The sequence below is a fragment of the Manacus candei genome, unplaced genomic scaffold (genome assembly GCF_025592945.1).
Source record: "Manacus candei isolate 608988 ecotype Guabito, Panama unplaced genomic scaffold, ASM2559294v1 h1tg000174l, whole genome shotgun sequence".
Taxonomy (NCBI): domain Eukaryota; kingdom Metazoa; phylum Chordata; class Aves; order Passeriformes; family Pipridae; genus Manacus; species Manacus candei.
In genome coordinates, this window is record NW_026138222.1 from 265184 (window position 1) to 292785 (window position 27602).

At 62.0% G+C, this 27602-nt stretch overlaps 1 protein-coding gene across 4 annotated transcripts in view; it reads right to left on the reverse strand.

Moving 5' to 3' along the window:
- SBF1 (SET binding factor 1) overlaps positions 1-26678 on the reverse strand; it is a 62685-nt gene extending 36007 nt beyond the window's left edge. For all 4 annotated transcript variants that reach the window (XM_051773640.1, XM_051773639.1, XM_051773638.1 and 1 more), the window contains exon 1: positions 26532-26678. In XM_051773640.1, coding sequence (XP_051629600.1) covers positions 26532-26586 — 55 coding nt within the window. In that variant the 5' untranslated portion in view covers positions 26587-26678. The remainder of the gene's footprint in view (positions 1-26531) is intronic.
- Positions 26679-27602: the final 924 nt, after the last annotated feature.

A 27602-nucleotide genomic window follows, 5' to 3' on the forward strand; every position in this document is an offset into this window, starting at 1 on the left:
CCGGGCAAGGGCTCCTGCTCCCGGGGCCAAGGGCCCGGATCAAGCTCCAGACAGAAAAATCCCTTTAGATCCACGGGTCAGGATTATGGCTCTGATGGCTCCAACCTGTGCCCTCCACACCAGTTCACTCCAGTCCTGCCACGAGCACACGCGGCTCCGCTGGCACATCCACGGGCACAGGGGAAACAGATCCAAGATCCCAGAGTCATGGATTGGGTTGGGACAGGAGGGACCTTAAAGCCCATCCAGTGCCACCCCCTGCCATGGGCAGGGACACCTTCCACCAGCACAGGTTGCTCCAAGCCCTGTCCAGCCTGCCCTTGGACACTTCCAGGGATCCAGGGGCAGCCACAGATGCTCTGGGAAACCTGGGCCAGGGCCTCCCCACCCTCCCAGCCAGCAATTCCTTCCCAATATCCCATCTAGCCCTGCCCTCTGGCACTGGGAAGCCATTCCCTGTGTCCTGTCCCTACATGCCTTGTCCCCAGTCCCTCTCCAGCTCTCCTGGAGCCCCTTCAGGCCCTGCCAGGGGCTCTCAGCTCTCCCTGGAGCCTTCTCTTCTCCAGGGGAACCCCCCCAGCTCTCCCAGCCTGGCTCCAGAGCAGAGGGGCTCCAGCCCTGGCAGCAGCTCTGGGGCCTCCTCTGGACTCTGTCCAGCAGCTCCACGTCCTCCTGCTGTTGTTCCCAGGGTTGGAGCAGCTCTGCAGGGGGGAGTGTCTCCCCTGAGGGGGCAGAGGGGCAGAATCCCCCCCTGCCCTGCCCAGGACACAGCAGGGGGGGTGTTTCTGGGCTCATTCCAAGAGCTGCAGAGAGCCAAGGGAAACTTGACTCCTGGGGTTTTCCCAGAGCCAAGTGCTCCCACACCATTCAGCCACCTGCAGGCAGGTACATCCTGATTTTAGGGACTGTCACCAACAAACAGCCTGACTCAGGAATCCCAGACAACCTCCCGGTGCTTCCCTCAGCTGCTCCTGGGGCAGCCTGATCCCAGCCTTCCCACTTCCCAGCATTCAGCACAGGCAGGGCCTATCGGGCTGTGGGATCGGCGCGTCCCTTCCTGCCAGGGGGAACTGGACCTGCCCCATCCATTCTCCTGCTTTCCCGGCCCAGATTCCTGGGAAAGCACGTGTGCCTGTGAACCTCGGCCTCCACGCAGCTGCTTGGCTCCCTGTTTTCCTTCCTGCTCCGGCAGGCCCGGGGTGACACCTGGGGGAGCCTGTCCCGCCCCTGTCCCCGTCCCCACCGGCTGGACCGGGAAGTTTACGGGATGTTATTGCAATGCAGGAAGTTCTAAATAAGCACAAAGTTAAACTCTCAGCCGCAGGATGACCCCGCCGGGAGCGCTGGCACGGCGGGAATGGCCCCTGCCACGGCCAGGGGTCACGGCCGGGGGTCACGGCCACGCCAGCGGCTCCCGGCGCTTCCCTCGCTCCCAGTGCCCCTTAAATGATGGGACAACGGCAGCTCAGCCCCAACACCACGCATGGACCAACCCAGGGCTCCATCTCCGGGGTCTGGAGCCTTCCTGGACCCCACAGAGAGGTTCCACCTTCCCTGGAACGCTCCCCGTGGCCCCAGCCCATCCCACAGCCAGGTCCTGCTCCAGGGACACCACAGGGCCTGGCCTGCGAGGAACCGGCCGTGCTGCAGCTTCTCCAGCCCTTCCCTGCAGAGCCAGGGGTGATGGAGAGCCAGGGGTTTGCACATGGGTTTGAGGCAAAGCTTTTCCTTGTTCAGAAGGAGTCCTGTCCCACCCCTCCCACCCGACACCCTCCGCTCCCAGTGACCGACACCACGGCACAGGACCACCAGTGCAGCCAGTGCCCAGGAACAGGGGGGCCTCTGCAGGCTCAGACACGACTCCCACAGCCCAAACCTCGGAAACTCAGGATGATATCATCCAGGGGAACACAAAGCTCAGCCAACACAGTTCAACGTTGGCTGCCCCATCCCTGGAAGTGTCCAAGGGCAGGTTGGACAGGGTTTGGAGCAACCTGGGCCAATGGAAGGTGTCCCTGCCCCTGGCAGGGGCTGGGACTGGATGGGCTTTAAAGTCCCTTCCCACCCAAACCATTCCATGATCCTTTGATTCTAAGTCCTCACCACAGGAGTAAGATGTGCTTCACCCTTCCCTCCCCCAGCTGTGTCACCAGCCCCAAAGGTGTCAGCTCAGCCAGGACAGGGCGGGGGGTCACTTCAGAAACATTCAACTACTTCAGACCCATCAAATTATTTCCAAAATGTTCATTTCCCACCACCAGTGATTTTCCAGCTCCCCCCAGACGGGCTCAGCCTCATCCCTGCTTTGAATCATCATTAGCTGAGAGCTTCTCGCTGCCTCAGCGCAGAAATCACTGACAAATTCAGCAGTTTTAAAGCACCCTCAAACCCTCCGTGCTCCAAAGCCCTGCCTGGAGTCACCGAGGTGGTTCCTTGCAAAGGCACCAGGCACGAGGCCACACAGCCTGCCCGGGGCCAGGAGCTCCTGCCAAGAGCGCTCGGTGCCGACGCCACAACCCCAAACAGCCGCAGCTGCTCCAGCAGAGGCCAGCGAGGCCCAGCCCCAGCAGGTCACTAATGGAGCTCCTGGCACGGGGCAGGACCCACGTAGATCCACGTAGATCCACGTAGATCCACGTAACCCCGAGGCAGCCCCGCCATGGCCTGGGAACTGCTCCGCAAGACGTGGGAGCGATTGCATCAACCACGGGGTGGGATGAGCCCCATCCCGAGTGCCAAAGGTTGGACAGGGCTTGGAGCAACCTGGGCCGGTGGAAGGTGTCCCTGCCCATGGCAGGGGGTGGCACTGAGGGGGCTTTAAGGTCCCTTCCCACCCAAAGCATTCCACGATCCTCAGAGGTGTCCCAGCACCGCTCAGCCCTCCTGTTCCCTGGGAGCCAGCACCAGAGGGAGGGCAGAGTGGGATGCTCCAGCTCCTCCCTCACGGAGAGCAGGAGAAGCTCTGGGGGATTAAGAGGACAGGAATAAGGCCAGGGCAGGGACAGAGCCATCCCCACCCCAGGGCCCCCCCAGCCCCAGCAGGGCCGGCCCAGAACAACACTGTGAGTGTGTGCCCCGGGACAATGCAGGCACTGTTCCCTCCTTACGTATCCCCAGAGGAGCACCAAGAATGGCTTTGCTATGGAGGGGAACAAAAGGCCTGTGTGAGGGCCGGGGCTGTCCCACTGCTCCAGCCACGCCACGGCCCCACGGCTGCCTCCAGGGAAAGCCCACCCAGCCCAGGGTGAGAGAGGGGACAGTCCTTGTCCCCACACCTGGCCACGAGCAGTGTCCCCCCAGCACGGGGGGGACAGCCCAGACCCCACCAGCACCAGCAGTGGGTGCTGGCAGCTCCCTGTGCCACCCACCAGTGTGAGGAGGGACTTTGCTGCCAGGTGTCCATGAATCCCAGGATCCCTGAGGCTGGAAAAGCCCTCCCAGCCCATGGATCCACCCCGTGCCCCATCCCCACCTTGTCCCCCAGCCCAGAGCACTGAGTGCCACGGCCAGGCCTTCCTGGGACACCTCCAGGGCTGGGCACTCCAAACCTCCCTGGGCAGCCCCTGCCAAGGCCTCACCACCCTTTCCAGCAACAAATTCCTCCTGAGATGGCACTTACTGGAATCCCACTGTCCCCTTGGGCTGCCCCCGAGGCCACGTCCCTGCTGTGGGCACGGCCACTGTGCCCCCCTGGCACAGGGACAGCACGGCAGGTGAGTGAACAATCCCAAGGAATAACAACCCACTCACTCCAGGTTCTAGTGCAATTCCACGGGACAAGGAGCTTGGGCAGGGACAACACCCTTTCCCAGGCAGCAGGAACTCCAGGTGGCTGCAGGTGGGCAGGGCAGGATCAGGGTGACACCGACACCTTCGGCTCTGCCAGGGGGCCTTGGATGGGATTCAGGGCAAAACTCTCTGCAAAGAGACAAGTCACACCTGGAACACCAACTCCTGCCCTGACCACAGCTAAAAAAAAGGGGCAAATTAAGGACAGGCGGCCTCATTCCGTGTTTGGTGATGGCCCCGGTGATGGGTGAGGACGTGCCTGACTCTGTAAACAGGGCTGATAACGATCAGACACAAACAGCTTGGGCCGGGTCGAACGGGAGCTGGGTGATGAAGCACTGTCTGCATGCAATGCAATCCCAACCAGCTCCCGGCTGGAAACACTCCTTCCAGCCACGGAACGCTTCCCAGAGGAGGCACAGCCACCCCGGGGTCACTCCCTTCCAGTTACAACATCCTGGAGCAGACTCGGCGGGGACGGCACTGCCCGGCTGGCACGGGGGGCTGGGACCAGGGCACATTCCCAGCACGGCAATTCCCGGCTGTCATTCCCGGCAGGGCAATTCCTGCCCTCACACGTGAGGCTCTGGATGAGCCCCACGATGACGAGGTGTTTACAGGCAGTTAAAGGAAGCAGGTGAAAGAGAGGACAGAGCTGATCCCCCTGCAGGGCTCTCACCGCTCTGTCACACCAGCCCTGGCCCGGGTCCCCTGTCCCTGAGCTGTCATTGTTCCTCAAACCTCCTCCTAATCCCTCTGAAATTAGGGATGAGAAGTGTCAGAGAGATCCCATCTCCCCTGGCTGTGTGGGATCCCCGGGGCAGCACCAGGTACCCTGCCAGGACCCGGAGGTGCAGCCTCATGGGATCAGGAATGCTGGCAAACCCCTCTGGCTGGAAAGGCCCCGTGGGCCTGTGGAATGTGGGGTTCTCCGCTCTCCCCCCACCCCGGATCCTGCGGGAAGATCCACTCGGATGTCCCCACGCAGCGGATGCTGCTCCTGCCCACACACGGCGCTTTCGGGACGACACTCAACACACACCCCAGTGGGTCAGGGAAGATCCCAGGATCTGGGAATGCTTGGTGAAGGAGGGAACAGCTCCCTGTGGCATCAGTCCTGCCCTGGCAGGGGGTGACAGATCTCCCACCGGCTCCAGCGGGGCTGCAGAGCGGACACGGCAGGTTCCCGTACGGAGCGGAGTCCCTGGCACAGCCCGGCTGTTCCTTGATCCCGTGCCAAGGGAGAGCCGTGTTTATCTTTAGAAACATTAAGGCAGAAGAGGAAGTAATTAAACAAAAAAAAAAACCCGCCTGTTTCCGAGAGCTCGTCCCAGGAAAGCGCTGCGGGCCCGGAGGGGGCCTGGCAGCAGGACACGGGTAAGGCTCCACAGCTGCCACCCGCTCACCCCGAGCCACTGCTGGGACAGGAAACCTTCACAAATCCCGGGGGTGACACGGCCCCAGGGCCCCCAAACCACCCCTCACACGGGGCTGGGCCCCACGGCTCCTCCAGCCCAGGGCCGGAGATCCCCTTGGAGGAGCCCTCCAGGAAAACTGTGACAAGTGAGGGCCCAGGAGCTGCTTTGGGGGACCCCAGGTGACCTTTAAAGGTCCCTTCAGACCCCAAATCCTCTGAGATTCTATGAAAAGCGTCCAGGTGACAGTGCCTGGGAGAAGGTGGGATGGTTGTCCAAGGGGGTTCCTTCAAACCAGGAGGGACCAGGAACGATCTGGAGAGGTGGAAGCTGCGTGGAAACATGGAATCATTTGGGCTGGAAAATCCCTCTGGGCCCACAGAGTCCAACTCTCCCCCAGCACTGCCAAGGCCACCACTGACCCCTGTCCCCAGGTGCCACATCCACAGGACTTTGAAATCCTCCCCAGGGATGGAGACTCCCCCCTGCCCTGGGCAGCTGTGCCAGGGCTGGACAGCCCTTTCCAGAAGGAATTTTCCCAGTATCCAACCTGCCCCTGCCCTGGTGCCTCCCTGCTGCTCAGGCTGGTGCCCACCACGGAGGTGATGGCCTCACACCCTGGGGCAGGGGATGAGTGCACACACATCCCCCATCCCGCTCCTGGAAGCACAGCACGGCTCTCCCTGACCCAAACCTCGTGGAAAACAGCTTTGCCCAGCTCAGACTGCACAGCCTGGGTGGGTTTGGGACTGAAACTCCCAAATCAGTACAAAGCACAACTCAAAATCCATCATTTCAGTGAAAGTCCCTGGAGAATCCTGTTTGCCAGGTGGAGTGGGGCTTTGGACAAGGGATGGAGGGACAGGACATAGGGAATGGCTTCCCAGTGCCAGAGGGCAGGGAGAGATGGGATATTGGGAAGGAATTCCTGGTTGGGAGGGTGGGCAGGCCCTGGCCCAGGTTGCCCAGAGAAGCTGTGGCTGCCCCTGGATCCCTGGGAGTGTCCAAGGCCAGGTTGGACAGGGCTTGGAGCAACCTGGGCTGGTGGAAGGTGTCCCTGCCCATGGCAGGGGTGGCACTGGGTGGGCTTTAAGGTCCCTTCCTGCCCAAGCCATCCCATGACTCTGACTCAATGCCCTGGCCCGGGGTGGGAGCTGTGGCTCAGTTCCTCTGGGATGAGGATCCCAATGCCCATCCGGAGCTCCGTGGCCGTGTCTGGCCGTGGCTCCGTGTGGCCAGAGCTGCTAAAAGTGTTTTGGGGAGGAACCTCTTCTATTTTTACCTGATGCCAAATTCCAGTTGCTTCCCAGGGGAGCCATCACCCCCCTGCACTGGCACCCCGGGGCATAATTACAGGGCTGCCAACGTTTACCCACGGCCTAAAAACAGCCCGGGCTGCTCCCACAGCCCCTCCTGCCCTGGGAACCCACTGATCCCTTGGGATCCCCCTCCCACAGCCCCTCCTGCCCTGGGAACCCACTGATCCCTCAGGACCCCACTCCCACAGCCCCTCCTGCCCTGGAACCCACTGATCCCTCGGGATCCCCCTCCCACAGCTCCTCCTGCCCTGGAACCCACTGATCCCTCAGGAACCCACTGATCCCTCAGGACCCCACTGATCCCTCGGAATCCCACTCCCACAGCCCCTCCTGCCCTGGGGGGTCCCAGCCTGCCCCAGCTCTGGCCATTCCCTTCCACCCTTGCTGCTGGGATCCCTCTGGATCCCGGGGTTCATGCCTGGCCATGCCAGGCTGGCACTGCCACCCACCACCCACCTCATTAATTACTGCCTCTTCCTTAATCAGCACCTTTAGGTCTCTTTTCCAGTCATCCAGAGCGTTTTCCCATCAGGCATCACCTCCTTTTAAACTCGTTTCCGACACATTTCCCAGAGCACAAGAGCAGAGCAGAGGGAAAAGGGCCCCAGGAGGGATGGGATGGAGCTGGGAGGGAGCAGGGAGTGTTTGATGGTGGGTCCTGACAACCACCTGGGAGGGAAACTGCAGGGAAAAATAGGTGGGAATTATGGAATGCTTTGGGTTGGAAAGGACCTTAAAGCCCACCCAGTGCCATCCCCTGCCATGGGCAGGGACACCTTCCACCAGCCCAGGTGGCTCCAACCTGGCCTTGGACACTTCCAGGGATCCAGGGGCAGCCACAGATGCTCTGGGCAACCTGGGCCAGGGCCTGCCCACCCTCCCAGACAGCAATTCCTTCCCAATATCCCATCTCTCCCTGCCCTCTGGCACTGGGAAGCCATTCCCTGTGTCCTGTCCCTCCAGGCCTTGTCCCCAGTCCCTCTCCAGCTCTCCTGGAGCCCCTTTAGGCCCTGCAAGGGGCTCTCAGCTCTCCCTGGAGCCTTCTCTCCTCCAGGGGAACCCCCCCAGCTCTCCCAGCCTGGTTCCAGGGCAGAGCTGTTCCCAACTGGCAAACGCATGCAGAGGGACAGCAGGAGCAAGATCCAGCCCCAGCCACAGCAGAGAATGGAACCAGCTTCAATTCCAGGACAAAAGGGCTCAGTGCCAGCCCCTCTCCTGTCTGTGCCAGGCAGTTCCCTGCAGGGCAGCCAAGGACAGAGGGAAACCCCAAAATCCAAATCCCAGCCCGGGCTGTTCCTCACGGATCACACCCGGGTGCCCAAGTCCCTCCCCATTCCATCCTGCCAGGGAAGAAGGAATGACCTAAGCACTGGCTCAGTTTGTCTCGACCCCACAGAGATCATTTCCATCCAGAGCCTGCCAGGATCAACATCTCCCACAGCCGCAGAAGGAGCTTTTGTTCCCAGTGTCCCACTCAGGAGGCGGCCGAAGGGCCGGAGCTGCCGCCGGAGTGTGGCACATCCAGGGAGGGACAACACCACAAACTGCCAGACACGGGATACAGGAGTGGGAATCAGGTCAGATTCCACAGGGGCCTCAGCGGGGCCGGCAGCACTGGAGCTACCAAGGGACTCCTGTTGAGTGTTGGAATGGAGGAAATGATCCCAACATTCTCCAACTCCCCAACAGGAGGAGGGAGAAGGGGGGCAGGAGGTGGGCTCTGCTCCCAGGGAACAAGGGACAGGACAAGAGGAAACGGCCTCAGGCTGGGCCAGGGCAGGGTCAGGAAAATTCCTCCTGGAAAGGGTGGTCAGGCATTGGAATGGGCTGCCCAGGGCAGGAAGGGGGTCCCCATCCCTGGAGGGATTTCCAAGCCCTGTGGATGTGGCACTTGGGGACAGGGTCAGTGGTGGCCTTGGCAGTGCTGGGGATGGTTGGACCCAGTGGCTTTTCCAACCTTAATGATCCCATGATTCTGTGAACACAGGGGAACAGCCCTCTGAGATCACTGAGCCCAGTGACTCCCCCAACTCCCTGGGCAGCCCCTGCCAAGGCCTCCCCACCCTTTCCAGCAACAAATTCCTCCTCAGCCCCAACCTGACCCTCCCCTGGCCCAGCCTGAGGCCGTTTCCCCTTGGCCTGGCCCTTGTTCCCTGGCAGCAGAGCCCGACCCCCTCGGCTCCCCCCTCCTGGCAGGGACTTGCAGAGCCAGAAGGTCCCCCCTGAGCCTCCTTTGCTCCAGGATGAGCCCCCCCAGCTCCCTCAGCCCCTCCTGCTGCTCCAGACCCTTCCCAGCTCCCTTGGCCGCTCCTCACAGGATTTGTGCTGCAGAAGGGAATCCCCTCAGTGAGGGAGGACCCTCCCCAGGGATGTGCCTGTCCCGGGGCAGTGGGAAGGGGGCAGGACGAGCGAGGCAGCTCCCGCAGGAACCTCTCAGAGTGAGCCAGCCCAGCCCGGAGGGGGAAGGGGCTGATGCCAAGGGGAACTGAAACCCCATCAAACTGATCACAGCCTGCTCCGGGATGGGGAAGTGATTCTCCCCCTCGAGCCTTCAGCTTCCTCCTCGGCATTTCCCCGCGAGCCAGGGCAAGTTCTGAGCAGGTGAAGCCCCTTGTGGTTCCAGGGCAGCAGTTCCTGTCCCACAGAGCACCAGCAGTGCCGGGACACGGAGCTGTCCCTCCAACCTGACCCCACAGCCTGGAGAGGAGCCGTGCCCTGCCCAGGCCTGGGAATGCCGACCCTGCTGCCCCCAAATCCCACCCCTGTTGCCCCCAAATCCCACCCCTGCTGCCCCCAAATCCCACCCCTACTGCCCCAAAAACCTCACCCCTGCTGCCCCCAAATCCCACCCCTACTGCCCCCAAATCCCACCCCTACTGCCCCAAAAACCTCACCCCTGCTGCCCCCAAATCCCACCCCTGCCGCCCCCAAATCCCACCCCTGCCGCCCCCAAATCCCACGGCACAGGGAGACGGAGCCCAGCCACAGTCCCACTCCTGCCCCCATGACCCAGGATGGCTTCTCACCTCTAATCCTTGGGAATGAGCAGGGAGATGGGGATCCAAGCGCCACCAGCCCTGAGCACAGCCAGGGGATTACTGGGATTAGCGTGTCCCTGGCAGCTCCTGCTACAGCTCCTGACCCACCCCACCAACAGCCAAACCCCCAAACCCACCTCGCCCTCCACACACAGATTAGCTGGGAAGCCTGCAGGAGGTCACAGAGGTGGGCAGGAGTGGCACCAGCACCAGAGGAGAGGCCCTTCCCCCAGAGGGGGGTGGGCACTGAACAGGGAATTCCCCCCAGGGAAGGGGCACGGCCCCAAGGCTGCCAGAGCTCAGGCACAGGGGGGGATCGCTGGGGTATCCTGGGCAGGGCCAGGGGTTGGACTGGATGGTCCTTGGGGGTCCCTGACAGTTCAGGATATTCCAGGCACCTGGAGCTGCTCCCAGCCCGATCCCAAGCCCAGTCCCAGCTGCCGACCCCGCTGGGCTCTGGCTGTGCCAGGAGCTGGGACCGGGGATCCCGGGCTGGCTCCTGAGGATCAGCAGGGCACGAGGCTCTTCCTGGATTATCCCAGGGGTTTTAGCTAAAGACAGGAGATTTAGATGGGATATATGGAAGGAATTCCTGGCTGGGAGGGTGGGCAGGCCCTGGCCCAGGTTGCCCAGAGAAGCTGTGGCTGCCCCTGGATCCCTGGAAGTGTCCAAGGCCAGGTTGGACGGGGCTTGGAGCAACCTGGGCTGGTGGAAGGTGTCCCTGCCCATGGCAGGGTGGCACTGGGTGGTGTTGAAGTTCCCACCCAAAGCATTCCATGATTCCCTGAACCCGAGGCACATCCGGCTCCCCTGTCAGTGGCAGAGGCTCTGTGTGCCGGGAAGGACAAGGAAACACTGCTCAGATCCTGCCGGGAAGGGAGCACAAACCTCCTCCTCCTCCACCCAAAACCAACAGAGCCGGGGTTGGGGCAGGTCCTGCAGTCCCAGGGTGGCTCCACACCTGGTACCTCCCTACAGGTGGATCCTGGAGAGCAGAGGACAAGGCTGGAAAACTTCCACAAGCCTAAAATCCCCTGTTTCCAGGAAGAACTCAACTGAAATCCTTGGATAAGTCCCCAGGAAGGCCTGGCCGTGGCACTCAGTGCTCTGGGCTGGGGGCCAAGGTGGGGATGGGGCCCAGGGTGGATCCATGGGCTGGGAGGGCTTTTCCAGCCTCAGGGATTCCATGATTCCGTGAATCCCTGGATCCAGCTCAGCACCACGAGCTCCTGCCATGCTCTGCACCCACACAGGATGGCTGGCAGGGCCCGTGTCCCACTGGCGCCCTGTGCCAGGCACACGATCCAGGAACTCCAGGAACAGCCATAACATCACATTTTCATTCCTTAAGGCAGGAAGAGCTGGCCCAGCCTCTGGAGAACATGAGAGGATGGGCACAAACCCCGGGAGTCCCAGCCCAGGGTGACATTTGCTGCCCATGCCAGGGCTCAGCCCCCGGGAGCAGGGAGGTGGAACACTGTGCTCTCAGGGGAAGGGACAGCAGAGAATTCCCCATCCCAAAAGCAGCAGAGGAGAAATCCACCTGGAGCAGGAGTGCACTTCACTGAGATGCCTGGCACATTCCACACTCCACACACGTGGAGCTTCCAGCCCTGGAATAACTGCTCAGACTTGAGGAGGCAAATGTTCATCTCTGCTGCTGTTCTGCCAGAAAAACTGAGAATCGTGGAATCATGGAATGGTTTGGGATGGGAGGGACTTCAGAGACCATGTTTTCCAACCCCCTGCCATGGGCAGGGACACCTTCCACCAGCCCAGGGTGCTCCCAGCCCCATCCAACCTGGCCTTGGACACTTCCAGGGATCCAGGGGCAGACACAGATGCTCTGGGCAACCTGGGCCAGGGCCTGCCCACCCTCCCAGACAGCAATTCCTTCCCAATATCCCATCTCTCCCTGCCCTCTGGCACTGGGAAGCCATTCCCTGTGTCCTGTCCCTCCATCCCTTGTCCCCAGTCCCTCTCCAGCTCTCCTGGAGCCCCTTTAGGCCCTGCCAGGGGCTCTCAGCTCTCCCTGGAGCCTTCTCTTCCCCAGGGGAACACTGACCCCTCTGCCCCCAAACAGCTTCACTTCCACCACAGCCAGACCTTGGTCTCCCAAAAGGCAGAAAACCTCTGGAATCTGACCCAGCTAAATTCCATCTTTGGCGCAGGCTTAGGTTTTTCCAAAACCTCAACCGAGTGAGTGACCCCCCGTTCAGCCCCAGGGATGGAAAACATGGCCCGGGACTCACCGAGCCCAACGAAAAACAACCCTGACAACGCTCAGCAGCCAAACAAACAACCCCAAACCCGACACACGGAGAGTCGTGTGAGCGCCAAACCAGCTCAGCCACCACCAAAGGTCACAGAGAGATGAGTAACAGACCAATTCAAAATATAAATAGAGTGGCAATTAGCGATAAATTTGAGAGAACCACAGAAAATTCCAACGTTTTCTCCAGCATCAGCTTCCTGTCCTGCTTGGATTTTCAGGAATACGGAGCCATCCTCGCAATGACCTCGTCCCACCGGGGATTTTGGACAGCACAGCCCGCACAGCTGGTTCCAGACAGACCAATCCAGGGAACAAACACCCAAAAGACCAAAAAAAAAACCACATCAAGGGCCAGGAAAGTTGGAAAATACATCTTGAGTGTTCCAAACTTGGCCCTGGATCAAGGCAAAGCTAAACCCAGTCGGCTGCGTGGACAGAGCCCAGGCAGGAAGGACGTGAGGGACCCCTCGTGCACCCCCCGAGCCCCCCCGGGGCAGGAACAGCCCCATCAGCACCAAAGGAGCTCAGGGAGACAGACAGAGCTCGGGATAATCCCACTGGAGGGCCGGGACGTGCGTGGGCACACGGGGCTGGGGATAAATCCCACAGACAAATCCCAGGCCTGCACGGGACCGGCCTTCCAGCCCCGCTGGAGACACGAGGAGTCCTGCTGCAACCCCAGGGATGGGAAGGCATGGTTTATCCCAACAGACTCGAGGAAAACAGATTGGCCAAAGGTGGCTCCAGTGAAGTCGGGCCCCAGAGGGATTTGGCTCCTGCCAGAGCCAAAATCCCCGTGCCCAGGTGGTTTGGGTGCTCAGAAAGGGACTCCCACTCCGGAGGCCCAGGACGGGAATATTTGCACCATCTGGGAAGTCACCAGTGGGAACAACGCCCCAAATCAGCCCCAAAGCTGTCCAAAATGAGACATGGAGCAGTGGAACAGCACTGGAGGAGCCCACTGCCTGCCCAATCCCCACATCCCACCCAGCCCAGGCTGGAGCAGGAGCTGGGATGAGCCCATCACCTCCCCATTCCCCACATCCCACCCAGCCCAGGCTGGAGCAGGAGCTGGGATGAGCCCATCACCTCCCCATTCCCCACATCCCACACCAGAGCCGGAGCTGGGATGAACCCACCACCTCCCTGTCTCTCCCTCCAGACCTGGGGAGGAGAGTCCACATTTTCCAGCAAGCATTTCTGGGAAGAGATCCAAGAGCTGTGAGCAGCTTCCTATTCCCCCTGCTCCTCCAGAGCCCCTTCCTCATCCTCCTTTTTCCCAACGCCAGGGCAAGGAGACAGGATTTTGCTTTTGGGGTGGTACACGATGACACTCCCAACTCATCCCCCTTTTTCCAGGCTCCTTCCAGCCATCCCAGCACATGGAAAATTCCATGCACCCCAAAGCCCTCATGGGTTGGGATGAAGCAGCAGAGCCAAGCAAAATAATGCAAAATAATCACATTGAAATGATTTCAGAGACTGAGAATGGGAAGGCTGAACAGGGAAAGCCATTCCCTGTGTCCTGTCCCTCCAGACCTTGTCCCCAGTCCCTCTCCAGCTCTCCTGGAGCCCCTTTAGGTCCTGCCAGGGGCTCTCAGCTCTCCCTGGAGCCTTCTCTTCTCCAGGGGAACCCCCCCAGCTCTCCCAGCCTGGCTCCAGCCCCGTCCCCTCTGGCAGTGCAGCCGAGGGGGAACCAGCCCAGAGATGAGCTCGCTGTGCTCATCAGAGTGACACAGGTGACACTGCCACCATCCCCCAGACGAGCTCTAAAGGGCTCAGGAGGACTTATCCCAGGTTATCCCAGGAATTCCTGTGTGCCAACATCCCAGCTCTGCTCCCAACACTCGCACCTGGTGCTGCAGGGATGTCTCCACACCTTGGAGGCCCTGGATCCCTCCTGCCCCTGAGGCAACACAGAGAGGCAGCAGATCCCCCTGGACACTGTCAGGGAGCTGGGAAGGGTCTGGAGCAGCAGGAGGGGCTGAGGGAGCTGGGGGGGCTCATCCTGGAGCAAAGGAGGCTCAGGGGGGACCTTCTGGCTCTGCAAGTCCCTGCCAGGAGGGGGGAGCCGGGGGGGGTCGGGCTCTGCTGCCAGGGAACAAGGGCCAGGCCAAGGGGAAACGGCCTCAGGCTGGGCCAGGGGAGGGTCAGGTTGGGGCTGAGGAGGAATTTCCTCATGGAAAGGGTGGTGAGGCCTTGGAAGAGGCTGCCCAGGGCAGGGATGGACTCCCCATCCCTGGAGGGACTTCAAAGCCCTGTGGATGTGGCACTTGGGGATGTGGGTCAGGAGTGGCCTTGGCAGTGCTGGGGACAGTTGGACTCAACTGGCTCAGAGGGCTTTTCCAAACAATTCTGTGATTCCATTAAAAACAACCAACCAACCAGACAAACAAATGACCTGCACGAGGGGGTTCAGGTGCAGCTGCTGGAGTCAGGTGAGGGACAGCAGGGACACAGCAGGGACACAGCAGGGACACCCCCCCAGGGCAGCTCCACACCAGGGCAGCTCCTCACTGTGCCTACACAAGGGCCCCCAGTGCTCAGCACACCCCGACTGCCCCTCCACCCACTCCTGACCTTTGTTTGCAGTGACAACATCCTGGGAGGGTGGGAGGCCCTGGCCCAGGTTGCCCAGAGAAGCTGTGGCTGCCCCTGGATCCCTGGAAGTGCCCAAGGCCAGGTTGGAGCAACCTGGGATAGTGGAAGGTGTCCCTGCCCATGGCAGGGGTGGCACTGGATGGGCTTTAAGGTCCCTTCCCACCCAAACCATTCCAGGATTATTCCATGCCACTGCTCTCCTGACAGGGCTGTGACCATGGCAGGAGCAATCCAGAGCCCCTCTCCCCCCTCTCTGGGGGTCCCTGACCAGGGCTGACCCCCCCCAGCCCCTCCCACACTCCCCCATCCCAGCACCACCTCCAGCCCCTGTCTCAGCTGCCGCCAGGGAACCCTGGCAAATCCCGGGATTTCCTTGGACGCCGGCAGTCTCTCCATCTGGCAAAGACCTGCAGATCCCACAGCAGCCTGGCCCCCCCAGCTGGAAGGGCACAGGGAAGGGGTCCCGAGCCTGGCACAGCAGTTGGGGACACCTCAGCAAGCCCCCAAGGTGCTGCCCTGGGGAGCCACAGGTGCCTCCTCCATCCCTCCGGCTCCGGAGCAGGACACACTTCCTGCCCTGCCCTTCCCTTCCCTGCCCACCCCAGGAATTCTGTCCTGTCACATCCATCCTTCCCCACCGCTTTTGGGGTCCCCATCCTCATTCTCCCCACGGTGCCATGCTTCTCCTGGAGCAGGGAAGCAGAGCAGATGTGCTGCCTTCCCAGGAATGTGCAGCATTCCCGGGAATCACAGACCAGTTGGGGTTAAATTCCTCAATTACCCTTTAACAAGGACGTGTTCACTTCCCATGGGTTGCCAACACCAGGACAAGCACTGGCCCTGTTCTGGGGCAGTTTGGAGGGTTTGATTTTGGGGGGGTTGGGGGTTTTCTGCTTGTTTCAATAACTCCACGAGGATGTTTGTCCTCCTGGAGCCGCATCCAGCGCTCCCAACGGGTCACAGGCAGCCCTTCACCTCCCAAACTGAAACTGCCTCCTTGGGCAGGACTTCCAACCCCACAGCCCTAAGGCACCCAATCCATCACCCCCCATCTCCCAGTCCCACATCCCTGCAGGCCCCACCCCGTCACCCCACAGAGACGAGAACGAGCCCCAGGCCCTCTCCAGACCTCCCTCCTCAGAATTCCCTTCTCCCTTTGCACTCCACAGCTCACAAACACCTTCTAAACCCCCGGGGTGTGAAGGAAAACGGCTCCTTTTATGGTGAAAGCCAGAGACTCCAGGTTGGAGGAGCTGCCCCCAGCCCACCATCACTGCTCCCTTCCCTCGGCTCCCAGCTGCTCCCTCAGCTTCCCACCGCGCTTCCTGAGCCGGGAACAGCTTTCCCCCAGCGGTGACTCAGAGGATCCCAGCCCCTGGGCCTGTCTCATGACTTCTCCCCACCGGGCTCCCGTGGCTGCGTTCCCGGCGCTGGCGGTGCCGCCGATTCATCCCCGCGTGCCCAGGGTGGCTGGGATGACAGATCCCACTCCCCCTCCTTGGCCCGGCGCCACCCGGATCCCTCGTGGGCACAGGGAAGGGCTGAGACACGCCCAGGGATGCAGGGATGCTCGGGAAGGGCCTTTAGGAAAAAAGGAGCCGCTTTTGCTCGGGCGAAAACTCCTCTGAAAGGGCCAAGATCATAATCAGGGAATCACGGAATGGTTTGGGGGGGAAGGGGCTTTAAAGCCAGCCCAGTGCCACGGGCAGGGACACCTTCCACTAGCCCAGGTTGCTCCAAGCCCGGCCTTGGACACTGCCAGGGATAGGGACAAGTGAAGGAGCTCAAGCAGCTCTTGGAGCTGCTCCTTGAACAGCTCCTCCTGAGCAGACACAAACCCCAAACACCTCAAGCTCGTGCACCAGCATTTAAAAAACCTGCAGAATCCCAACGGCCTCGATGGAGAAGAACTTCCAAGAGATGTAACACTCATGAAAGGTCCCTGTGTGAAACGAGAGTTGTCAAGAAAAGTTCAGGTCAAAAGAATAAGCAAGCAGAAGAATCAACGCTCCCCCCCTCTGCTGAAGGGGACGGGGAAGTGACTCCATCGCCAGGACTTGGGGAGGGAAAAGGAAAACAGGGATGGCACGAAGAGGGGGAAACTGCGTGGATGCAGATCATGTGTGACACGAGCAAAGCAGCCTCCAAACATGGCCAAAACCTGCCCAAATAGGGAGGGAAAGAAAATATGAAGTGAAAACATGGATCTGAGTCAGAAGAACTGAGAGGAACCCGGAGAGGCCGAAGCCAGAGAGGGAGGAACATGAAGTTTAATAAGTTTAATTGAGAAGTCCCCCAAGGAGAGTCCCACTCTGCTGGGAAGGGAGGAGCCAGGTCAGGAGAGGCAGGGGATGGCTTTGGGACACCCCAGGATTGTCTGCAGGGCCACTGTCCCCCTCTGCTCCACCAGGCAGGACCCCCCTGACTCCGTCCTCCTGTCAGGGCCTTGGAGAGAGCAGGAATTGTACAGACCTCCTTCCTCAGCTTTCCCAACATCACTGTGGGGATTCTCATCCCTGGCAATTCCTGACACATCACCAGACAGGTGATGCAGCTCCTGCAGGTAATTCCTGCAGGGATCAGCTGGGATCTCACTCCTCCCTTGAGGAAGGAGCCAGCACAGTCCACCCCTGGTCCCACACACCGTCTGACCTCCTTCCTGACTGGGAGCCGAGTTCACCCTTATCCCCTCCAGGAGCTTATCCCTCTCCTTTCTGATCATCTGCCTCTCCACAGGAAGCTGTGCTGTGCCAGCCCAGCAGCTTCCCAGCGCCCTGCTGGCTCCCAAGGGCTCATCCCATCCGTCCTGGACGATGTGTGAAGCCCCGAGAGCCACAGCTGTGCTCATTCCTAAATCCAGCCCGTGACACGGCCAGAGCCGGAGCGGCTCCGGCGGGAGAGGCTCAAGTGAACAATTGTCCTTGGCCTCATCCAAACAGAGCTGCTGTGTTCCAGGGAGGGCAGGACAGTGTTCCCACAGCTGTGCCCCACCCCTGTGCCCCCACAGCCCCTGGAGTGCCCCGGCCATGCCAGAGGGATGGCTGGGATTGGGGTGGTTGGAGCAGCATCGCCTGCTGGGATTCAGGCTCCTTCCCTCCCCTGGGAGAGGTGCATTCCCAACCTCACCCCAGTGAAGGACACAGCTGAAAACCTGACAGGAGATAACCACACACCTGGCACTTCCTATCCTGCCTGGAATTCACTGCAGGGTTTTCCAGGTCTCACTGAACAGGTGCATGTCTGGGTTCCCAAACACTGGGTGTGTGACCGCAGGTGTTTAAACCAAAACCCCAAAGATTAGGGCAAGGGGCCTAAAGGGAGGGCAGAGGCTTTTCCCACCCTAAAAGAGCAACAAAATCACAGTTTTGGAGTGGAGCTGACTTGGAATCACGGAATTGTTTGGGATGGAAAAGGCCTCTGAGCCCATCAAATCCAAGTTCCCCAGCACTGCCAAGGCCACCACTGCCCATGTCCCCACCTTGTCACATCCACAGTTTGGAAATCCCTCCAGGGATGGGGACACTACCACTGCCCTGGGCAGCTGTGCCAGGGCTGGACAGCCCTTTCCAGGAAGGAATTTTCCCAGGAACCTCCCCTGGCCCAGCCTGAGGCCGTTTCCCCTTGGCCTGGCCCTTGTTCCCTGGCAGCAGAGCCCGACTCCCCCCCCGGCTCCCCCCTCCTGGTAGGGACTTGCAGAGCCAGAAGGTCCCCCCTGAGCCTCCTTTGCTCCAGGATGAGCCCCCCCAGCTCCCTCAGCCCCTCCTGTTGCTCCAGCCCCTTCCCTTCCCTGCACTCGAGGCCTTGGAGGCTCTCAGGAGGCTGTTGTTGCTCCCCTCTGGCTGCAGAGTCGAGCCCCCGGAGCCCCCCGTGCATCCAGGCTGGGATCCCTGGGCTCAGGAGCTGGGTGAGCCTGGGCAGGATGATTTGGGCCCAGCCCCAGTCCTGCCCCCAGCCCCTGCCCGGGCAGGGTGTGCCTGTGTCAGACTGAGAAGAGCCTTATCTGTGCCATCAGCACAGCTCAGAGTTCAGCGCTGGGAGGAAGACGCTGCACAGCACCCGGAGAAGCTGCTTTGCTCCACTTCCTCCAGCTACCCACAGAAACACCTCTGCTGCAGACAGGCAGCCACACTCCGCTCTTCCTCCCCAGAAACCCCCCTGCTGCATCATCTCCATCCGACAGCGCCCAGAGACACAAAAATAACGTGCAAGACGCTCCAGAGCCCGGTGACGAGGCAGCGGGAGCTGCCAAACGTGCGGCTGCTCCCGGCAAAGGGACACGTGGCACTCCCAGCGCTCCAGAAACAAAAAAACACTGGAATCGGTGCGGGAGGAGGGGAGAGGGAGGGCCCTCACTGCTGCTTTCCACAGGCCCCGACCTCCATCCACTGCCTGTTCCCGAAAACCAGGCCCCCAACCCTCTCAGAGGGTCCCCAAATCCTCTCAGAGGGTCTCACCAGTCACCAAATTCTCTCAGGGGGTCCCACCTGTCCCTTGACCCTCTCAGAGGGTCCCCAAATCCTCTCAGGGGGTCCCACCAGTCCCCAAACCCTCTAAGAGGGTTCCACCAGTCACCAAATTCTCTCAGGGGTCCCATCAGTCCCCAAACCCACCAGGCCTCCCCTGGGACCAGCTGCCAACTTGGAAAGGACAACCATGCTGTGGATATGGGAAAGGCACATTCCCAGGAGCAGGAATTCCCTGCCCCGAGGCCTGCAGGCTCCCAGAGCTCTGCTCTGCCACAACAGGAGTATTTAGTGGTCAGGAAGGCTGGAGCCACAGAGAGGAGCAGACACCAGATCCCGGGGAGAGGGGGAAGAAAAGCCCCCCCAGCTCATCCCTCCGATCCCCCGGATCATCCCCTGATCCCCTGGTGTCACAGGGAACCACACCCAGGGGGGTTTGGGGTTAACTCCTCCTCCTGCAGCCCAGGAAGCTCCAGGGCACGTTTTTACCTCAGGCCAAGTGAGGTTTGTTTGTGTTTTTAGCATCCATAAAACCACAGCTGCCGCTCCAGCCCAGCGCTGGGAATGGGAAAACAGGACCTGCTGCACGGAAAGGCTTCGGATTCGGGGACAAACACGAGCTGGGGGGTGAGAGACCAGAAAGGAACCGGCTGAATTCTCACTGGCAGCAAATAAAATATTACAAAAGGGTCAAGAATCGGGTTGCAACACCTGGTTTAGGTCAGTGCTTCCTCCTCACTCACCTTCCCAAAGCAGTGACACGGGTGTGACACATCAGGAACGCCGGCCACGGACACAGCAGCAGGAATTTCAGGCAAGGAGATCCAGCCAGACACGGGAATGTTCCCTCCAAAGGGGCAGAAACCTTTCCAATATCCAATCTAAAGAGCTGTCTAGCCCTGGTACAGCTGCCCAGGGCAGGGGGGAGTCCCCATCCCTGGAGGGATTTCCAAGCCCTGTGGATGTGGCACTTGGGGACCTGATCAGTGGTGGCCTTGGCAGTGCTGGGAATGGTTGGACTTGATGGGTTCTGAGGCATTTTCCAACACAACCCCCTGGTGATTCCATGATCCACCTCTCCTGTTCCCCCTGGTGATCCCATGATCCACCTCTCCTGTTCCCCCTGGGTGAAGCTGGAAGGGCTCAGCCCCAGCACAGACGGGCCCTGCTGGGCTGACCCCCGTCAGTCAGCTCCAAATCCCTGCCAGCAGCAGGCACCCGGCTCCTGGGATCTGTCCTGGGGCACAGGGAGCTGCTCTGCCCGGGCAGGGCTTCAAAGAGAAGGAGACAAGTATTCATGGAGCATTTGGGATTGGAGGAGCCACAGCTGGAAGCAGTTGGATGCTGTGGGGGTTGGTAGGAGTGGGGTGACCCTTTCCATAGGCATCCAGTGGCTGCACAGAGAATCCTGGAATTATGGAATGATTTGGGATGGGAGGGACCTTAAAGCCCATCCAGTGCCACCCCTGCCATGGGCAGGGACACCTTCCACCAGCCCAGGTTGCTCCAAGCCCCATCCAGCCTGGCCTTGGACACTTCCAGGGATCCAGGGGCAGCCACAGCTTCTCTGCCCAACCTGGGCCAGGGCCTGCCCACCCTCCCAGACAGCAATTCCTTCCCAATATCCCATCTATCCCTGCCCTCTGGCACTGGGAAGCCATTCCCTGTGTCCTGTCCCTCCATGCCTTGTCCCCAGTCCCTCTCCAGCTCTCCTGGAGCCCCTTTAGGCCCTGCCAGGGGCTCTCAGCTCTCCCTGGAGCCTTCTCTTCTCCAGGGGAACAATCCCAATTGTCCCAGCCATTCCTCATAGGAGGGATGCTCCATCTCTCCAGTCATCTCCACGGCCTCCTCTGGACCTTTCCTTGCCACCTCCTCACCTTCCCAGCAGCCAGGAGCAGCTCTGCACGTGGCACAGCCATTCCCATCCACTCTCTGCCTCTCCAAATATTGACCCAGCAAACAGCTCCATCCCTGGTGCCAACCCCGGGTGGTTTTTCCACGGGGGGGTTTTGCTGGAGCCTGGGCTGAGTCACACCCGTGAGTCACCGGCCACGGCCACGCTGGGGGGTGACACGGCCACCTCCCCCCACCCCGGGGCTCCCACAGCACCAGGGGCTGCAAACCCACCCCAAACACGGGCGGGGCAGCAGCAGGAGGAGCCCTGAGAGCACTGCCCTGCCCAGAGCATCCACTGCAGCTTCTCCCCCCCGGGAACCAGACCCAGGGAGAGCCCGAGGAGCTGCTCCCACCCCGGCCCTGTCCCCGCTCCTCACAGTGCCCCCAAACCTGCCCCCTCAGGGGCAGAGGCAGCAGCACACGGAGCAGCTGCCTGTGACAGGGAGCCCACAGAGGGCAGGGGGGCCGTGCCCCAGCCCCAGGGGTGGGGGAGCTGTGCCAGCAGGGCACCACAGACACGGTGCCAGGCTTGGAAATGGGAAACCACTGTGGCCTCCCAGCTCTGGGAAACCTGGGAGCAGCCTCAGCATCACCCACCCCCACAGCACCTTCCCGGGCTCTCCGGGCCTGGGCATGGAGCAGGGAGAGCAGTAGGAATTGCAGAGTCATGGAGTGGGTTGGGACCTTAAAGCCCATCCAGTGCCACCCCTGCCATGGGCAGGGACACCTTCCACTAGCCCAGGTTGCTCTAAGCCCTGTCCAGCCTGCCCTTGGACACTTCCAGGGATCCAGGGGCAGCCACAGCTTCTCTGGGCAACCTGGGCCAGGGCCTGCCCACCCTCCCAGCCAGCAATTCCTTCCCAATATCCCATCTATCCCTGCCCTCTGGCAGCTTAAATCCCCCAGGAGAACCTTGGAGGGTTGGTCAGACTCTGGAGCAGCTGGTGAGTGCTGGGGCCAGGATGGGCTGGGACACGGGCACAGTAGCAGATCCTCAGTGGCTCATCCAGAAACACACGGATCTGAAATCCCTGGATTTTGTTTGTTTGAGTCCTAATTCCCCCAGGAAGAGGCTGTGCCTGTCCAGTGCTCCCTATCCTAAACAAGGCCTCCAGCCACATTAAACACCATCTGGAATCGAGCTGTCCTGGACTCCAGGCCAGGGGGGCTGCACAGAGAAAACCCCTCGGATCCCGAGGCAAAAGCCAGCACAATCCCAGCTCTGGAAAGCTGTCATTCCCTCAGATCCCGAGGCAAAAGCCAGCACAATCCCAGCTCTGGAAAGCTGTCATCTGTCTGCAGCATCGGGAAGAGCCAAGAGAATTAAAACCATCCATTTACAGAGAATAATGTGCACAATCACCACACAGTCCAAGAGTCACCGGCAGGAAAGGATCCCATTCCCACTGCTGGGAGCGTTCAGCTCCACACATTCAGCTCCACACTTTTCCCTGGAGTCCCTGTCCCTCCTGAGCTGGCTGTAGGGCACAGCTGAGGGACAGGGGACGTTGGTGGCAGGCAGGTTGTCCCCGTGGTGTGCCCCAGACACTTCCCCAGGCCCCTGTGGCTCCAGACACCCTGTGCAGGCAGAGGAGCCCGGCCAGGCTGGGAGCAGAGTGGCTGCACAGCCCCAGCCCCAGCTCCAGAGGGTTAAACAGCCCTGCTCTGCTGCCTCCAGAGCAGCAGGACGTGGTCACAGCCCTGCACCACAGCCCCGCTCACGGGGGCTGGGCCCCTCCAGGAAGGCAAAGCTCCACCTCAGGAAGCCCCCTGGACATGCCAAGGTCCCCCAGCAGCACCCAGTGCCCCCCTGACCCCCTGGCTGTGCTGAACACCCCCCCCTGTCCTGCTCCAGCCCAGCTCTACTTTCGGTTTTGATCCCACAAAGTGTGCTGAGCCACGAGAACATCCCATGGGGACAGGTTGGGAGAGGAGAAAGGGCTCCAGTGCATAAAGGGGCTCCAGGAGAGCTGGAGAGGGACTGGGGACAAGGCATGGAGGGACAGGACACAGGGAATGGCTTCCCAGTGCCAGAGGGCAGGGATAGATGGGAGATTGGGAAGGAATTGCTGGCTGGGAGGATGGGCAGGCCCTGGCACAGGTTGCCCAGAGCATCTGTGGCTGCCCCTGGATCCCTGGGAGTGTCCAAGGGCAGGTTGGACGGGGCTTGGAGCAACCTGGGCTGGTGGGAGGTGTCCCTGCCCATGGCAGGGGTGGCACTGGATGGGCTTTGAGGTCCCTTCCCACCCAAACCATCCTGGGATTCCACCTCTGGAGACGCTGCAGAGCCACCTCAGGTCCCACCACCCCCCAGACCTTCCCCTTTCAGAGCCCCCACTGCAAAGGTGGCCCTGTCCAACCATGAACCCCACTGGCACACAACCCCTGGGCTCAGCACCGAGGGGCCCCTCCAGCCCCTGTGCAGCTCAGGCCCCCCATTTCCCCCAGTTCCTCAGCCTGGTTTTGCTTACAGGTGGTGGGGAGATGCCCATCCTGGTGCAGCCCCTTGCCCCATCCTGGCACACCATCCTGCCCCATCCTGGCACATCATCCTGCCCATTCTGGCACAGCCCCTTGCCCCATCCTGGCACACCATCCTGCCCATCCTGGTACACCATCCTGGCACACCATCCTGCCCCATCCTGGCACACCATCCTGCCCCATCCTGGCACACCATCCTGGCACACCATCCTGCCCCATCCTGGCACACCATCCTGCCCCATCCAGCACACCATCCTGCCCTATCCTGCCCCACCATCCTGCCCCATCCTGGCACACCATCCTGCCCCATCCTGGCACACCAACCTGCCCCATCCTGGCACACCATCCTGCCCCATCCTGGCACACCATCCTGGCACACCATCCTGCCCCATCCTGGCACACCATCCTGCCCCATCCAGCACACCATCCTGCCCTATCCTGCCCCACCATCCTGCCCCATCCTGGCACACCATCCTGCCCCATCCTGGCACACCAACCTGCCCCATCCTGGCACACCATCCTGCCCCATCCTGGCACACCATCCTGCCCCATCCTGGCACACCATCGTGCCCAGCCCACGGCCCTGCAGGACCAACCCAACCTGTACCGCAATTAGTCACCGGCAGATGAGCGGCTGCCCTTCCTCCCACGTTATCTCAGCTGGGAGGGGGAGCAGGAAAACAAGGCAGTGCTCAGGGAGAGCTGCCAGAGCGGGCCCAAAACCCACAGGAGCAGCGTGGGTCCATCTCTGCATCCCTGGGGACAGGCCCTGGGGCTTGGCACATCCCTGGGGACACAGGAGAGCTTGGACACCTCCCAGCTGGGAGGGGAAGGGGTTTGCTTCGGCTGTCACTGCCTGGGACAGAGGGGGATGTGACTCCTGGAGCCTCAGCCCGGAGAGGTGAGTGCCATCCCAGCAGTGAGGAGCCTTGGGCTGGTGTTCTGGACCTGTTCCCTCCCTTCCCATGGCATCCTGGCCCCATCCCCTCCCCATGACGTCCTGGATCCATCCCCTCCCTGCAGAGGGGAGTTAAGCCCAAAATAAAGTCAATAAAGAGGAAATGACCCAAAATAAAGAGGAACACGATTCACTAAGTGTGAACTCTTCCCTTCCCACTATCTGGAATCCTGGAATGGTTTGGGTGGGAAGGGACCTTAAAGCCCATCCAGTACCACCCCTGCCATGGGCAGGGACACCTTCCACCAGCCCAGGTTGCTCCAAGCCCCGTCCAGCCTGCCCTTGGACACTCCCAGGGATCCAGGGGCAGCCACAGCTTCTCTGGACAACCTGGGCCAGGGCCTCCCCACCCTCCCAGCCAGAAATTCCCTCCCAAAACCCAGCCTAAACCTCCTCTCTTTCTTTTGGCCCACTGTAGCCACCACTTCACCTCACAGCACCATCCATCCCTCTCCCCCAGAAAAGTCCCCAGTGACCCCAGGCACACGTGGGGCATTCGTTGTTCCCTCAGAAAGGCAGGGTTTGGGTATCAAGACAAGGAAAACCAGGCTGAAGGAACTCCAAGGCAAAGGAACTCCGGGTCCAAGGAACGTCAGGTCCCTCCACCCCACCAGACACCAACCCCTCCAAACCACCAGCTGAGGGAGGAGATGAGGAGGAAGGGGCAGGAGGAAACACTCAGAGGAAGCACTTGGAATCAAAGCAAAGGGGGTACAAGTGCCCAGCACGGCCCCAGCCCCACACTCACTTCTGAAAGGACATGGAATCCATTCCCAGGTGGAAGAGCCACCCCCCACAGCCCTCCCACCACAGGGGTGGTCCCACCCCAGGGTGCCAGGGAGAGCAGCTCCTGCCCATCCCGATGTCAAGGCACGTTGGGACACTGAGGGGAAACATTAATAATAATAATAGTAATAATAATAATAATAATAATAATAATAATAAGCCACCACATGATCAGAAACCCCTCAGAGACCCCCAAGCTCTGATCCAGCCCTCCAGGTCTCCAGCATTCCTGACACACGCCGTGCTCCCCACGGCTCCTGCTTTCCAGAGGGAACCCCCCAAGCTCCCCATGGAGCACTGCAAACCCCGGGCTGTGACCCGAGCCCCAGCCTCCCCAGCAGCCCACGACACCCAAACCCCGGGCAGAGCAAGGATTCCCCTCCCCAGCAGCCCACGACACCCAAACCCTGGGCAGAGCAAGGATTCCCCTCCCCAGCAGCCCACGACACCCAAACCCCGGGCAGAGCAAGGATTCCCCTCCCCAGCTCCAAGGCCAGGCCTGGAACAGCCCCAGCCCACGGCTGCTCCACCTGGGAACGTGCCAGGTGGGAAGGGATGCTCGGGGGGCAGTTCTGCAACAAATCCTGGTCTGGGGCCACTTCACCTCCTTTAGGACACCCCCAAAGCTCATTTTAACCAAAAGCTGTCGGGGGCAGGATGGCACAAGGAAATACAAGGGAAAGAGGTCCCCAGGTGCCAAACAAGGGACACCCCGCGACCAACCCCACCAATGACAGCAGCTGAGGGAGAGAAGGGAAGGGGGAGAGGACACAGGGACGAGGTGCCCGACACGCCTGGGGGCCAAGAGCCGCTGGGGCACCGGGCTGGGCACGGGGACCTGCCTGGGGGGGCTGTGGATCCCAGGGGAACAGGGCTGGGAGCAGGACGCTCCATCCCGGGGGGATGTGGATACCCGAGGGGAGCGGGGCCGGGAGCACAACACCCTGTCCGAGGGGCTGTGGATGCCCGGGGCAGCGGGGCCGAGAGCCCCCCCGGGGGGCAGCAGTGCCCGCCCTCCGCCCCCAGGCCCAGCCGATGTTTCCGGAGCGGTGACAGCTCGGCGACAGCGGGGGAGGGCGGGGGGAGCAGCCTCCGAAAACACCGACACCGAGAACCCGCCAACCGGGCGAGGGGAGCTCCCGCGGGGCTCCGCGGAGAGGGGCGGCACGGGGGGCTCGGGGCCGGGCCGGGGGTGGGGGCTGAGCGCTGCCCGGCCCGGCCCCAGAGCCCCGGGTCAGCCCCGCACCCCCGGGCTGGGCAGACCCCGCACCCCCAGGACGGCCCCGACCCCCGGCCCGACCCCTGCGCTCCCGGGCCCGGCAGACCCCGCACCTCCGACCAGACCCCGCACTCCTGGGCCGGTCTCGCAGACCCGGCCCGGGCTCTCCCCGCACCCCCGACCGCGCAGCCTCGGCCCGGCCCCGCACCCCCGACCCAGCACCGCCGTCCCAGGCGGCCCCGCGCGGGCCCGGCCCCCCCGCCGCCGCCGCCGCGTCCCCGCGCCGCTCACCGCGCTTGCCGGGATCGTATCCCACGAGCACGAAGTAGTCGGCCAGGCGGGCCATGGCGGGCGCGCCCCGGGCCGGCCCCGGGCCCGCGCTGGGCCCCGCTCGGCTCCTCAGGGCGCCGCCGCCCGCCCGCGCCCACCGCCCGCCGCCGCCGCCATCTTGGCCCCGCGCGCACCGCGCCTGCGCCGCCGCCCGCCGCCGCCGGGGGCGGGGCCGCCGCGTCCCATTGGCTGCGGGAGGGAAGAGCCGCGCGTCCCATTGGCTGAGGGCGGGACGGGCGGGGCCAGAAGGGGCGGGGGCGGGGCCGGGCGCGGGGCTTCCCCGGGGGGGGCGGGGGGATCCCCCGGGGGGCGGGGACGGGGGTGCGGGGACCCCCCAGATGTGCCGGGACCCCCCAGATGTGCACGGATAGGGGTGCGGGGACCCCCCAGATGTGCCAGGACCCCCTAGATGTGCACGGACAGGGGTGCGGGGACCCCCCAGATGTGCCGGGACCCCCCAGATGTGCACGGACAGGGGTGCGGGGACCCCCCAGATGTGCCGGGACCCCCCAGATGTGCACGGACAGGGGTGCGGGGACCCCCCAGATGTGTCGGGACCCCCCAGATGTGCACGGACAGGGGTGCGGGGACCCCTTAGATGTGCACGGACACCTCAGGTGTGTGCGGGGATTCGTGTGAGCGGGAACCCCCCGGTGAGGGAGGAGCCCCCCGGGTGTGAGGGGCCCCCGCCCCTCGGTGCATATGCAGGGACCCCTCAGTTGTGCACGATCCTCGATTCCCCACGGCCCCCCGGGAATCACCCCACAGGTGCGGACCCCCCCCCCAAGGGGCAAAGAAGCACCCCCACAGCTGTGCAACCCCCCCACGGGGTCGGGACCCCGCGCGGGGTGCCCCCGTCCCATGGGGTCCCGGCACCCCCACGGTGGGGGCTGTGCAGCCCCTCCCCGCACGGACAGCCAGACACACCACAGGGGTCGGGTTGGGGGTCCCATGGGGATGCAGCGCCCAGCCCGGTGCCCACCAGGGCGGCTGGAGCCGGGATCAGCCTTTGGAGAGCAGGAGCGGCCCCGC